General features: G+C 42.8%; 1 protein-coding gene across 3 annotated transcripts in view; it reads right to left on the bottom strand.

The window, feature by feature from the left end:
• mtss1 (MTSS I-BAR domain containing 1) overlaps nt 1-15,508 on the bottom strand; it is a 128,092-nt gene that overhangs the window by 45,848 nt on the left and 66,736 nt on the right. For all 3 annotated transcript variants that reach the window (XM_023983855.1, XM_023983864.1, XM_070444659.1), the window contains exons 4-6: nt 14,491-14,575; nt 12,749-12,840; nt 11,428-11,502 (exon numbers count right to left, since the gene is read on the bottom strand). In XM_023983855.1, coding sequence (XP_023839623.1) covers nt 11,428-11,502; nt 12,749-12,840; nt 14,491-14,575 — 252 coding nt within the window. The remainder of the gene's footprint in view (nt 1-11,427; nt 11,503-12,748; nt 12,841-14,490; nt 14,576-15,508) is intronic.

Here is a 15,508-nt window from a genome sequence, read left to right as displayed (position 1 = left end):
CTTTGTTGTAAAACGTCCACTTCAACTTCGGAACTAGCAGCTAACAKTAGCTACGTGGCRCACACATGTACAAATCCTCAAACGCAATACTACGAAAATTCCGAAAATAGCAATATACTCGCATAAACTGATATAAATCGGTTTCAAATAACTTCGTTATGATGTTTCTAACACCTATATCGAATTAAATTACAGACGGACATATCTAAGGCCGATAACTGAGCGTTTCAAAATGCTATCCTGAGGTCTTGCGTTGCGTAATGGCGGAAGTCGAAAAGAGAGCGCACTTCGTTCCTTGCCCTTTTATAAGCTCTGAGAAATACGTAGAAACACCATTCCACTTCTCATTGGTTACTGACATCCAGGGGAAGGCGGGTGCAGTTCATTTCGATCCATAGGGCACACACAGAGCTTTAAACTGATCTGAGAACAGAGACTATTTTTCTGACCTTCGCATGTCCTGTCATGATTTTCGCTGTAGAAAGAGTTGTGGTTCACCCACAGACATAATTCAAACGGTTTTAGAAACTAGAGATTGTTTTCTATCCAATAGTACAAATAATATGCATATTGTACGAGCAAGAATTGAGTATGAGGCAGTTTAATTTGGAGACGATATTTTCCAAAGTGGAAACAGCACCCCCTGTATTGAGAAAAGGTTAAAAGAGGATCCCAGCTTTCTCGTGCTGCTATATTTATTGCTCAATTCTTAAAATTAAGCACACCAATCCGCTTTACAACCTGGCTAAATAAATAGTGAATACTCACCAGAGATATTGCTGATGCTCTCCACTGGTGCCAATGAGATAGGCTATACTGTAGTTTGCTCAATTAAGTTGATCATTTTTATTTTAAAAACTCTGGGACTATGCCGCAATCAAACATGCCTATCGACTGAACCCTGAAAAGACAGAAGCTTTGCAGTGAGGTGGAGTTCATGCTTGAGCACCGCATTGCGCAACATGGCAGTCTGTGGAGTTAGCCCTGTATTTTAATACTTAACTTCTTATGGCTGAAGGGGCAGTATTGAGTAGCTTGGATGAAAGGTGCACAGAGGTGCCCAGAGGAAACGGCCTGCTCCTCAGTCATAGTTGCTAATATATGCATATTATTATTAGTATTGGATAGAAAACCCTCTGAAGTTTCTAAAACTGTTTGAATTATGTCTGTGAGTATAACAGAAAGTGGGAATCCTGAGGCTGGTGGATTTTCAACCAAGCTCCCATTGAAATCACAGCAAGATATGGATGAGTTTTCACTTCCTACGGCTTCCACTAGATGTCAACAGTCTGTAGAACTTTGTCTGATGACTCTACTGTGAAGGGGGGCCGGATGAGAGGAGAATTAGTCACCACTGCCATGAGGTGACCATTCTTTGACCATGCGCGTTCACATGAGAGGGAGCTCCGTTCCATTGCTCATCTGAAGTCAATGTAATTCTCCGGTTAGAACGTTATTCAAGATTTATGTTAAAAACATTCTAAAGATTGATTCAATACATCGTTTGACATGTTTCTACGGACAGTTACGGAACTTTTGGACATTTCGTCAGGTTTTAGTGAACGCGCTTCCCTGACGTTGGATTTGTATACCAAACACGCAACAAAAATAGCTATTTGGACATAAATGATGGACATTACAAAAAAAAACACGAACATTTATTGTGGAAGTGGGAGTCCTGGGAGTGCATTCCGACGAAGATCAGCAAAGGTAAGGGAAGATTTATAATGCTTTTGTTGTTGTTTTTTTTTACTGCACAATTTGGGCGGGTAACTGCATGGCTTGCTTTTGTGGCTGAACGCTGTTTTCAGATTATTGAATATTGTGTTTAGCCGTAATGCTTTTTGAAATCTGACACAGCGGTTGCATTAAGAACAAGTGTATCTTTAATTCTATGCAAAACATGTATCTTTCATCAAAGTTTATGATGAGTATTTATGTTATTTGACGTGGCTCTCTGCAATTTCTCCGGATATTATGGAGGCATTTCTGAACATGGCGCCAATGTAAACGGAGGTTTTTGGATATAAATATGAACTTAAATCGAACAAGACATATATGTATTGTGTAATATGAAGTATTATGAGTGTGCTCTGAGTGTCCTCTGATGATGATCATCAAAGGTTAGTGATACATTTTATCTCTATTTGTGCTTTTTGTGACTCCTCTCTTTGGCTGAAAAAATGGCAGAATTTTTCTTTGAGTTGGTGGTGACCTAACATAATCGTTTGTGGTGCTTTCGCTGAAAAGCATATTTGAAAATCGGACACTTTGGTGCGATTAACAACAGGATTACCTTTAAAATGCTATAAGACACATGTATGTCTGAGGAATTTTAATTATGAGATTTCTGTTTTTTGAATTTGGCACCCTGCACTTTCACTGGCTGTTGTCATATCGATCCCGTTACCGGGATTGCAGCCATATAAGGCAGATGGCTCTCTGCGGTTTTTATCTGAATTTTGTAAACTCAATGCCTCTACTAAGTAGGACTCCTACCCTTTCCCCGAGGTCGACGATTGTGTGGACCGTGTTCGCGCTGCTAAGTACGTTAGCAAGTTCAACCTGCTTAAGGGATATTGGCAGGTCCCTCTAACTGAGCATGCCAAAGAACTGTGTGCTTTTGTAATGCTTGATGCTGAACATGGCGCCAATGTAAACGGAGGTTTTTGGATATAAATATGAATTTAATCGAACAAGACATATATGTATTGTGTAATATGAAGTCCTATGAGTGTCATCTGATGAAGATCATCAAAGGTTAGTGATACATTTTATCTCTATTTCTGATTTTTGTTACTCTTTGGCTGGAAAACTGGCTGTCTTTTTCTGTGACTTTTTCTGTGACTAACATAATCGTTTGGTGTGCTTTCGTTGTAAAACCTTTTTGAAATCGGACACTTTGGCTGGATTTACAACAAGTGTAKCTTTAAAATGGTGTAAAATACTTGTATGTTTGAGGAATTTTAGTTATGAGATTTCTGTTGTTTGAATTTGGCGCCCTGCACTTTCACTGGCTGTTGACGAGGTGGGACGCTACCGTCCCACATACCCTAGAGAAGTTAACTAGCGCATTCGCGAAAAAAGCACTGTCGTTGCACCAATATGTACCTAACCGTAAACATCAACGCCTTTCTTAAAATCAATACACAAGTATATATTTTTAAACCTGAAAATTTAGTTAACCTCTAACGAGCCTCTACCCCGGGTCCGGGAGCACCCCCCACCCCCCCACACACTGATTAGCATAGCTAGCATAGCTTCACAAGTAGATAGTAGCATCTAAATATCATTAAATCACAAGTCCAAGACACCAGATGAAAGATACAGATCTTGTGAATAAAGCCACATTTCAGATTTTTAAAATGTTTTACAGGGAAGACAAAATATGTAATCTATTAGCTAAACACGTTAGCAAAATACACCACTATTCTAACTCCATCAGTTTCTTACTCCTTCAGGTGCTATTCCCAATTCGGCTCAACTAAGATATTGATATCCACTAACCAAGAAAAAAACTCTTCAGATGACAGTCTGATAACATATTCATGGTATAGGATAGTTTTTGTTAGAAAAAAGTGCATATTTCAGGTAGAAATCACAGTTTACAATTGCACCCACCATCACAAATCGACTAGAATTACTAGATAGAGCAACGTGTATGACCAATTTACTCATCATAAAACATTTCATAAAAATAGACAAAGCATAGCAATGGAAAGACCCAGTTCTTGTGATTTCAGACCATATTTCAGATTTTCTAAGCGTTTTTCAGCGAAAACACAATAAATCGATAAGTTAGCATACCACATGTGCAAACGTTACCAGAGCATCGATTCCAGCCAAAGAGCGCTATAACGTAATCACCGCCAAAATATATTAATTTTTTCACTAACCTTCTCAGAATTCTTTCGATGACACTCCTGTAACATCATTTTACAATATACATATACAGTTTGTTCGAAAAGGTGCATATAGCCATACAAAACCGTGGTTACCAAATAAAATACTAGGAATCAAGCCTCAATATGTCTGACGTCATCTATCAGAGTGATCTTAGTTTAATTGAAAGCTAATCATATACTTGACTAAAAAATACAGGGTTGACAGCAATCGAAAGACAAATTAGTTTTAATGCAACCGCTGATTTACATTTTAAAATTATCCTTACTTTTCAATACAGGGTTGGCAAGTGAAGCTATACCAAACAAAATGCGAAATATGCGTTAAAATATTTCGACAGAAACACGATTTTATCATATTAAATATTGCTTACTTTGAGCTGTTCTTCCATCAGATTCTTGGGCAATGTATCCTTTCTATGTTATAAACGTCTTTTGGTCGATAGATGTCCTCTGTCCTTCGAAATGTCCACCACCAACGACGACACCCCAAAACGGTCGTCAAACTTTCAGAGTGCACAACAAAGAAATTCCTCAAAATCGCACTAAACGGATATAAATTGCTATAAACGGTTCCAAATTAACACTTAATTTAACATATATGAAAGATGACAAATACAACTTGCATAGAAAACGATTGGAAGAACAGTAGGCTAATATTATCGGAAATCGAGAAACGATGACCAGAAATATGCTGGTTAAAATACGATTTGAACGAGGCAAGCCGATGGCCTTACGTCAGCGACGACAAAAGGGGGTCCTAAACATTTATGTGGTTTATAATGGCTGTGAATGTCCCATCGATTCCATTGAAAACGTGATGACGTACAGACACCCAGAGGAAGACGTAGGCAGTGGTCGGTTTCTTCATAGCATTCACTGTCGCCTTAAAAACAGACCCCAGATCAGAGGTAAACATTTCTGAAATCTGAACCCTGTCATGAAAAGTGCTGTAGAAATTGTTCTGTACCACTCAGAGACAAAATTCCAACTTCTATAGAACTAGAAGGTGTTTTTCTATCCAATAATAACAATAATATGCATATTGTACGATCAAGAATTTAGCACGAGGCAGTTTAATTTGGAGACACAAATATGCTAATGCGGAACAGCACCCCCTATAGTTGCAAGAAGTTAATATTGCCTGCTAACATTAATTTATTTTAACTAGGGAAATTGTGTCACTTCTCTTGCGTTCTGTGCAAGCAGAGTCAGGGTATATGCATCAGTTTGGGTCGCCTGGCTCGTTGCGAACTGTGTGAAGACCATTTCTTCCTAACCAACTTCGCCAAACGGGGGATGATTTAACAAAAGCGCATTTGCGAATAAAGCATAATCGTTGCACGAATGTACCTAACCATATACATCAATGCCTTTCTTAAAATCAATACACAGAAGTATATATTTTTAAACCTGCATATTAAGTTAAAATAAATTAATGTTAGCAGGCAATATTAAACTAGGGAAATTGTGTCACTTCTCTTGCGTTCATTGCACGCAGAGTCAAGGTATATGCAACAGTTTGGGCCGCCTGGCTCGTTGCGAACTAATTTGCCAGAATTTTACGTAATTATGAAATAACATTGAAGGTTGTGCAATGTAACAGGAATATTTAGACTTATGGATGCCACCCGTTAGATAAAATACGGAACGGTTCCATATTTCACTGAAAGAATAAACGTTTTATTTTCAAAATGATAGTTTCCAGATTCAACCATATTAATGACCTAAGGCTCATATTTCTGTGTGTTATTATGTTATAATTAAGTCTATGATTTGATAGAGCAGTCTGACTGAGCGATGGTAGGCACCAGCAGGCTCGTAAGCATTCATTCAAACAGCACTTTCGTGCGTTTTGCCAGCAGCTTGTCGCTGTGCTTCAAGCATTGCGCTGTTTATGACTTAAAGCCTATCAACTCCCGAGATTAGGCTGGTGTAACCGATGTGAAATGACTAGCTAGTTAGCGGGGTGAGCGCTAATAGTGTTTCAAATGTCACTCGCTCTGAGTCTTGGAGTAGTTGTTCCCCTTGGGTAACGATGCTTCGAGGGTGGCTGTTGCCGATGTGTTCCTGGTTCGAGCCCAGGTAGGGGCGAGAAGAGGGACGGAAGCTATACTGTTACACTGGCAATACTAATAAGAACATCCAATAGTCAAAGGTAAATGAAATACAAATGGTATAGAGAGAAATAGTCCTATAATTCCTATAATAACTACAACCTAAAACATCTTACCATGGACTATTGAAGACTCATGTTAAAAGGAACCACCAGCTTTCATATGTTCTCATGTTCTGAGCAAGGAACTTAAACGTTAGCTTTTTTACATGGCACATATTGCACTTTTACTTTCTTCTCCAACACATTGTTTTTGCATTATTTATTTGAGGCTAAACTTGTATTATATTAAGTTAAAATAAGTGTTCATTCAGTATTGTTGTAATTGTCATTATTACAAATAAAACATTTAATAAAAAAATAATAAAAATTGGCAGATTAATCGGTATCGGCTTTTTTTGGTCCTCCAATAATCGGTATCGGTGTTAAAATCATAATCGGTCGACTTCTAGTCTTAGGTACCAGTTGTTGTTGCTAGTCAACTTTCAGCGTACACCCCCATACACCCCCCCCCAGTGTTTCAGAACCCCTCCTAACACCCACCTGGTGCATTTTGGTTGTGGTCAGATTTTTTTTGTTTGTTCCCCCTTCTGTTTGAGCGACATTATTCGTTTTTCTTGCTGGGGAACGTAACGGATTGGTTAGGGGTATTTCATATCTAGAGCTGTTAAATGCTCCAGGTGGGATCAGTTCAACGTTAGCGGTGCTGGGCAGCGTGGGGGCTAAGACACAGAGATATCCCAGGAATCTGTACTTCCCTCTGATTGCTGCTCTACAGGGAGGCCTGAGGACAGCTTCCCACAGCGGCTCAGTGGGGTGAGTCAGCACGGAGGACACTGCACAACCCGTTCTGGTAGCAAACAGGGCCCACTTGATGTGAAACACACCTAGACACACACTCCAATCTCAAATAAGAGGACCCTCCCCAGCATGCAACATTCCCCCGAGGCATGATGTTCCACTCACAGCAACATTCGCTTTAGTATAAAGCTACAGATTAGCTTAATTACCGCCATACAAGACCACCCATATTAACTGCACCGAGAACTCAAATAGAAACTGTTTGTGTTCTCGGTGGAGTTACACCACATTTCTACTTCACTTTCACAGATTGAAACAAGTTAACTAAGTCCCAGTGTACCACATCTGTTTTTCTCAGAGTTTATACTCAATTCAATGAATCTTTCTCTGATTGATTAGGAACTAGGGTAGCATTTGTTCCATGTTTCCTAGGGATAAGAGGGTTTTGTCAAGACTCCCAACACACTAATACTCCCCATCTGACCTCCCTGACCTTGTCTTTGGACCCAAGAGGTCAAAAGTCTTCTCTAAGCCCGGGAGCAGAGAGACAGCTGCCCACATTCCTTCAGCGGTTAATTTAGCTAACAAAGCCCGACTCTACTCCACCTGTGCCTTCAACTAACATTCATGCACTACATGCATTTGAAATGTGTAGGCCATTCAAGTCTCAGGGTGTGGCCTGTGCATTAGAAACTTAAAAGGGCATTGTTCAATTTATTCAATCGGGTCACTAGGTGATATGAAAAAAAATCCATGGTGATAATCTAAACAATTATCACGATAACGATATATCAAAGATGACCATGTAAATTTAGCATGTGATATGATTATGATATGGTTATGTAAAACATCCTACTGAACGTGACCAAGAAAAGCAGTGTGCTCCTGTTCTGTTAAACAGCATTTGGTCTTGTGCGTTCAGGTAGAAGATTGTGTAAATATCATGGAATGCTAACCTCTGACAATATATATATTGCGATAACAACAACAAAATGTTATATCACCCAAGACAGAGTTCACCTTTTAACCATGACCTGATTTCAATCACCTCTCCCAGATGAACCCCATGGCACTGGTCTTCAGGCTATAAGAGGTCCTTGTTAACCTAGTGTTTCAAACTCACGGCCTGCGGGCCAAGTGCGGCCCTCAAGCCAATTCAATGTGGCCCGTGGTTGGCCCCTGTTATAAACCAAGGCCTTGGCTAAGGAGGTGGGTTTGGTTAAGGGAGCAAAGAGGTTAGAGAGGGGTCGAAGGGCACCCTAACCCAGATGATGTACACCTCCCTCTCGGGACTTTTCAGCCACATGGCCCATTTCCACAAGAGGAACGACTGCCTGAATTCGAGTCAAGGCTGCACATTACTGGATTTTATTGCACTTCCTTTTTGAACTTCAAAGGACAGTAGCTAACTAGTCAGTGTCTCTCTAAGCATTACATGCGACAGGGACTCATCCTAGAAAGACAAATACAGCCTTGATCTACGATGTGGCCTTCCTAAATGTACACTTACCTTTACTTATTTCGCTCTGAGCTGCACTGAGTCAAGTTAAGTTACAATGAGTCTTGGCTGTTGCTGCTACTACACTATTCTGGTGGGATTATTCGCTGAACCTCGCCCAGCGGTTAGCCTCTTTTCCAGATACGCTCTCTGTTTCAACATTGTCCAATGGGTCCTTTGTAGGGCAAGGCAGGGAGGGAGGGCAATGCACTGCCAAAAATAATCATGGGACCAACAGACTGACCACGCTACTGAGAGAGGACAACAAATGTGAGAAACAGTGGAAAGGAGCAGGGAAGGCAAAGTATTCATTCAGTTGAGGCGTGGTGGTGTTCATATCGGCCTGTGTTGCAAAGCACCTTTGGATAGCGGAAGAGTCAGAATCCAGCATTTTAAGGGTTTGTGGGTTCAGGCTTCTTCATTTTAATAGGTGGAGGTGTGGCATACTATAAGAAAGCAGGGGCCTCTTGTCTAGACTTTACACGTGCTTGATTGGTGTAACGGATAATGACGATATCCTACTGACACCACTATCCGTCAGCCCCCCGCCCCGCCCTCGACCAGGTGTGTTGCTGCCTGATACCTTCCAACTGCACATTACCACACAATGGGGTTACAGCAATGGGGTTACATTACCCAACAATGAAGAAAGACTCAGCACTCTTAAAATCAACAATGTTGAAATACTCCGTCAAATGTATGTATCGTCATATCAAAACTGCCATCAGACAGTTACCACATTTAAGGTCTAGGCTACATCATGGGAAATGTACTACTACATAAATTCTTTAGGGCATCTCAAGATTTCCCTGCCCCCATCATTGCCTCGATGTTTACAGTGTTTGCCAAGGGGCTAGATGAGATCCCATGTCAACCCTGTTGACAAAAACAATTCCTCTAACCCAGGCAGCTATCTACAAATGTTTCTGATTGAGTGGGGCCAACTCTCAACAGGGGGTGTTTCCTACACTTGTGTGAGGAGGCGCCCCCCTTAGAGACTCTGTCCTCCCTAGGCCTTGTTTATGGGGAACAATCAGGTCACAGCAACAGGCCTGTACAGTACGAGCCAACTACTGCCCTACATTTAGCATAGCTGAGAGGGAAATGGCGTAGCTTCAGCTCAAAACCCTCATGCTTCTGCTCATCTCCCTGCCATCAAAGTGCGCAGTGATACCATTAGCATACTAATCGCTTTCCTCTCAGCTCAGCTTAACAATTCAACATCTTCTGCGCCTCACATACTGCTGGGCTCCCTCTCATCATACGGATCGTCAGATCAAATCCCTCTCCGGAAAGAGAGCTGCTATCTGACGGGCTCTTCACATAGCGGGTGCTAACGATAGCTAACGGGTGCTAGAAATTCCTAGTGAAGTCAAGTATCTAACAAGTCTTAAATTGGGTAAAAGTAGCAGGAATGGCCAGGTTTACAGGTCATGTTCACCTGTGGAATGACAACCTCAGACCATCAGAGGACAATTATATTAGTTAATCTTAGAACGCAAACCTCGTCTTTGCCTATGGGTGACGGAAATATTGTGTTTGCCTTTAGGTGCCTTGACTAGTTCAAACGACAAGCCTTATTGCGCCTTTAGAAAGACTGCAGTCTAAGGAATTGTTTGTTTGTGACTGTTCTAACCAGCAATGTAGGTTTATGGTTGCTTGGCTACCCATACTCCTTGCTCCGGCCAAACGCTATGCCATGCCCACAGACGTTCGTTTCTTTTCCGGAATGAGTCTGGATCGGAGTACCTCGGACTGTTTGAGAATCTGATTGGTCCCAGAAACTGATAGTCTGGGCCAGAGACAGAACACACGTGGGTAAAGCAGTGTTTTGAAAATTTGTCATTGGCTTTGATACTCTGATTGGCTAGGGATGATCCAATCACTGCTGACATTGTTTTGTACAACACCCCTCATTTTGATGTCACCACAAACAACTTCAATTATGGCAGTCTCAGACTGAAGCATGTAGCAAACGATAGACCAGCGGAAGAATTCAGTTTGAATTGTCAGGCAGGGTTTATGGTTCTCAAACAAAGAGCCTGTGGAGCCTTGAGGAGATGGTAATATATTATGATAATAAATGCCATTTAGCTGACACTTATCTAAAGTGACTTAGTCATATATAAATTTTTCGTATGGGTGACCCCAGCGGGAATCGAACCCACTAACCTGGTGTTGCAAGCACCATGCTCTACCAACTGAGCGACTGAGGACAACACTCTGCTACTGAGGACCAGATGGCGAGTGGTGAATAAGCTATAGAGAGGGCGTTCTGTCAGATAAGAGAGCAGTCCGCGCAGTCAAGCTCTGAGGGGTGTTTCCAGTCAACAGTTGACCTCAACGCAGCCATAACAGGGCGAACTGGAGGCGTTTCTGCACTGAAGCTCTGAAGTGGGTTGAGGCCACATAATAATGACAGACCTTTCATCGGTGATTGAAGGTGCAAAGTCACAACGACACATGTTCGTCATCCCTCTCCCACTTTCGGTACCCATATTTTCATATGATAGTGCGGCTGTTGCAATACCCAGAACTTGAGGAATAAACACTTAAATTCTCAGAAGACTGAAGCTCATAGTTCAGAGCCATAGGTCCGCGATAGTCATGACATTACCAGCCTAGCATTTAAATGTCATAATGGGCATGTGTACTATCGTGTTTAATCTTTAGGCTAACTAATGATGTAAGACTGTTATTGTCATATCATTTCACATTGGGAATAATGTCTACACCTTTACATCCTCGTAGGGAGACTAAGAAAAAAGTCCTGAGCTAGAGCTAAACACAACCCCAACCTGGCTGAAACGATACCATTTATGGAAGAGGGAAATGGTAGGTGTGGTGAGAAGGTTTGGCGAAGGAGGGGCCCCGTAACAACCGCAGGCATGGAGAAACCACATCATTGTCTCCTTTCACAATACCAGCTGTGGTGAGGTAACCTGACCCTCGGTAATGACTGTTTCGTTGCTCGTTGCTATGCATCACACTCTCCATTCAGGTGTAGTCCAAGCCTTCCCCCAACCCTACATATTGGCCTAGATACGAAACGCCCTTGGCAGAGTGTCACATCACACAGAACTTAGAAAGTTAGAAACAGATGCCCTTACCTTTCTTAACTTTCTTCTGTAGCTTGATTGTGTCTGAGGATTTTTTCTTGATGTCTGCTCGGGCCTTCTTGTATTCTGCATTGGGTTGACATGAGAATATGCATCAAGTGCCAGTTAAATAATTTAGACATCTCAGAATGTACACTACATGACTAAAAGTATGCGGACATCTGCTCCTCGAACATCTCATTCCAAAATCCTGGGCATGGAGTTGGTCTCTCCTTTGCGGTTATAACAGCCTTCACTCTTCTGGGAAGGCATTCCACTAGATGCTGGAACATTGCTGCAGGGACCTGCTTCCATTCAGCCACAACAGCATTAGAGGTCGGGCACTAATGTTGGGTGATTAGGCCTGGCTCACAGTCGGCGTTCCAATTCCTCCTAAAGGTGTTCGATAGGGTTGAGGTCAGGGCTCTGTGCAGGCCAGTCAAGTTCTTCCACACCGAACTCGACAAACCATTTCTGTATGGACCTCGCTTTATGCACGGGGGCATTGTCATGCTGAAACAAGTAAAGGCCTTCCCCAAACTGTTGCCACAACGTTGGAAGCACAGAATCGTCTAGAATGTCGTATGCTGTAGCGATAAGATTTCCCTTCATTGGAACTAAGGGGCCTAGCCCGAACCATGAAAAACAGCCCCAGACCATTATTCCTCCTCCACCAAACTTTACAGTTGGCACCATGCATTGGGCAGGTAGCGTTTTCCTGGCATCTGCCAAACCTGTGATTCATAACTCCAGAGAATGCGTTTCCATTGCTCCAGAGTCCAATGGCGGTGAGCTTTATGTGATTTCAGCCAACGCTTGGCATTGCACATGGTGATATTAGGCTTGTATGCAGCTTTTCAGCCATGGAAACCCATTTCATGACGCTCCAGATGAACAGTTATTGTGCTGACATTGCTTCGAGGCAGTTTGGAACTCGGTAGTGAGTGTTGCAACCGAGGACAGACAATTTTTATGCGCTACGCGCTTCAGAACTCGGCGGCCCCGTTCTGTGAGCGGTTAAGCCTTTGTAGCTCCTAGACGTTTCCCCTTCACAGTTGACCAGGGCAGCTCTAGCAGGGCAGAAATTTGATGAATTTACTTGCTGGAAAGGTGGCATTGTCTGAAGGTGCCACGTTGAAAGCCAAAGAGCTCTTCAGTAGACCATTCTACCGCCAATGTTTGTCTATGGAGATTGTATGGCTGTGTGCTCGATTGTATACACCTGTCAGCAACAGGTGTGGATAAAATAGCTGAATCCACTAATTTGAAGGGGTGTCCACATACTTTTGTATATATGGTTTATGTAGGTGTGTGTGTATGTACCGTCTCCTACCTTTGGCATGGTCCTTGTCCAACTGACTGGCCACCTTCTTCCACTCCTCAATCTTCAGCTCCAGGGGATTGATCAAGGTATCTGTTAGTGCCCTGCAGTGGAACCCAATAAACAGCTGTTAAATTACAATCACACACCCAGTGGTTCACCTGGACTTTTCACCAGAATGGTTGATAAGATTCAATTTCACCAAATTCAGAATTATCAATGGAAACAAATAGGGGAGGCTATTTTTTTTAGGGCTATGACTGATCCATATAGCTAATTAATTGTAATTGATAGGCGGTCCTACAATAGATAAATCAGGTCATCAAAACTACACACCATAGCTTGGGAAGCAAAGCAATTAAACTTAGCATACTCTCAGGTATGCTGTGAACTCCTCTCGTCACATACCCGGCATAGCCAGAGCTGATCAGCCAGGACAGGTTAGCACACAATGAGTGTCTATAAATTGATGACATAAAATAGCACTTTGAACCACTTTCCCCTAACCTCTTCCCACACACACGGTGTCTGGGAGAAAACTAGGCCAAAGTGAAAAAGTTAAGAGATCTTATTAATGAAGCTTATAGGTTTAGCGGGAGTCTGTTAGTTCCCCTTCCCTCTACTTTGTCTAACGACCTATTCAGAGTTGAGCCCTTCTCTGGGATGGGCCTATGTACAGTAGGGTCAGTGGGATCATTGGGATTTTGGTGTCGGTCAGTGTTAATTCTGAAGTGTTAAAACTGAAGCTGGGCGGGCAATGACTTGACATTGCATAATGCAATTGAAGAAAGACACTACAGCAATGTCAGAGGCCAGGAGTGATGGAAATAATGGAGGCAGAAATAAGACAATAAGGAATGATAGACTACCAGGATTTCCACCGAAGAGAGGTAAAGTACAACCTGGGCTATACCCTTTTCCCACTATCATGCCGACCCGAACAGTACTGGCTCTGATATTTTCTTTTCACATGGTTCTAGCAACTATGGTTAATGTGTAACCAGGACAGCATAGTACAGCTTGGCCCGGCTTGGTTTAGTAGTGTGCAAATGGTACCAAAGAGCAACAATCCAATCTCCTACTCATCCATCCACAACCGGAGTCCCATTACAGCTGTGTCCTAGGCTTAGAGAGTACTGGCTGTAGTACAACCGGTCCACTGTGCTGTTTTACAGCTGGACAAAATGTTAATTTGTCTCTCATTAGCACACAGAGCAACAGAGAGGACCCTAAGCAGGGCCTGATTGGATTTGCTGGGGCTGAAGTAGGCAGGAATTGTGTTCAGGGTTGTAGAGCAGCGTGAGGCGAGCCGGCCGTCATCCACTTGCCAAGTCAGCCAGGGTCATCATCCTAGCAGGTGAGAGCTCTCTGTGGTTTTTGGAGGAATGTCCGATACTGACTGAGTTCAGCACACAGGAAAACATATACAAATCACACAGCTGGAAATCCTGAACACTAAGGCCATGCCAGAAACCAATCACTTGGATGAAAATACAGGTCTGAGTCGATATCGCTCACTTTTCAGTGTGTGACAGAAAAACATTGAGTATCAAAACAGCAACCATCTGATATATCAATGTCACGGAATGCTTCATGTCACGTTTTCATGTAATAGTCTGAAATGTTAAAAACGGCAGTAATAATTATGCCCTAACCAAAAAATAGGAAACAATGGGGGGGAGGGGGGTTGCCTTAAGACTGTAATACTACATTAATGTCTTCCAGAAACCATGATTTATAGTTCTATCACTTACGTGGTGAAGAGCTTCAGTTTTGACTCGATGCTTCTGTGCCTCATGCACATTCTCGTCAAGGCCGAGCCAATCTCTTTTGTCGCGCCTGGAAAACAATGGAACAAAACAGAACAAACCTGTCAATTTCCAAACCTTGACAACAATACCATATTACAAGCCTGATGAAGCCAAAAAAGTTGACCTCCAGCGTTTTTTCTCCTTTCCTGTTAAAGTAATATTGCAAGTATAAATACAGTAATGTGCATAGACAAAAGTGTAAAAAAATTGGTTCTGAGCAAAATAGTTTTTTGTTTGTTGACAATGTCGTTTTAGAGAATTCCGCAGTACGCCCAACCAGCATCACAACTGCAGACTGTGTGTAACTTCTCAAGCGCAGGACCTCCACATCCGGCTTCACCTGCGGGATCGTCTGAGACCAGCCACCAGGACAGCTGATGAAGCTGAGGAGTATTTGTGTTTGTAATAAAGCCCTTGTGTGGGGGAAAAACTCATTGATTGGCTGGGCCTGGCTCCCAAGCGGGTGGGCGGCGCCCCTGCCCAGTATATTTTAATGGGGTTGTTTTTGTTCATTCAGAAAGATTTGCACTAACTGCCAGTGAGCTCGTTGCACCACGTCGATAGGGATTCCACAGCAGGTCTGTCACACAGCAGACTTACTTATTGCTGTATTGAATTCAGATGACAGCAGACCAGCGCAGCTAACTCTTACACCCCGACCCCTTCCCCTGGCTGTAGGCTTTCGAGGCTGGTTTGAAGCCTCCGACTGGTTCTGAACACACAATCCCACACACCCCTGCTGTTGCCATGGGCTACAGCGTCCGCCGGGGGGGGGCGGGGGGGGGGGGGGGGGGGGGGGGGGGGGGGGGGGGGGGGGCATTGTCGAGACACCAACATCTGCTTTTGATTGCACTCATTTATCCACTTAATATTCCCAGCCCAATCCCAGGCAGGCCCAGTGAGACCGTGATGTCTACACTGTACAAATCCACAGTCAGCCAGACATATGTGGGAGAAGACA

The sequence above is a fragment of the Salvelinus sp. IW2-2015 genome, linkage group LG1, assembly GCF_002910315.2.
Source record: "Salvelinus sp. IW2-2015 linkage group LG1, ASM291031v2, whole genome shotgun sequence".
NCBI classification, from domain to species: domain Eukaryota; kingdom Metazoa; phylum Chordata; class Actinopteri; order Salmoniformes; family Salmonidae; genus Salvelinus; species Salvelinus sp. IW2-2015.
Note: the sequence above shows the minus strand (reverse complement) of the source record. Positions and strands in the feature narration are given on the sequence as shown.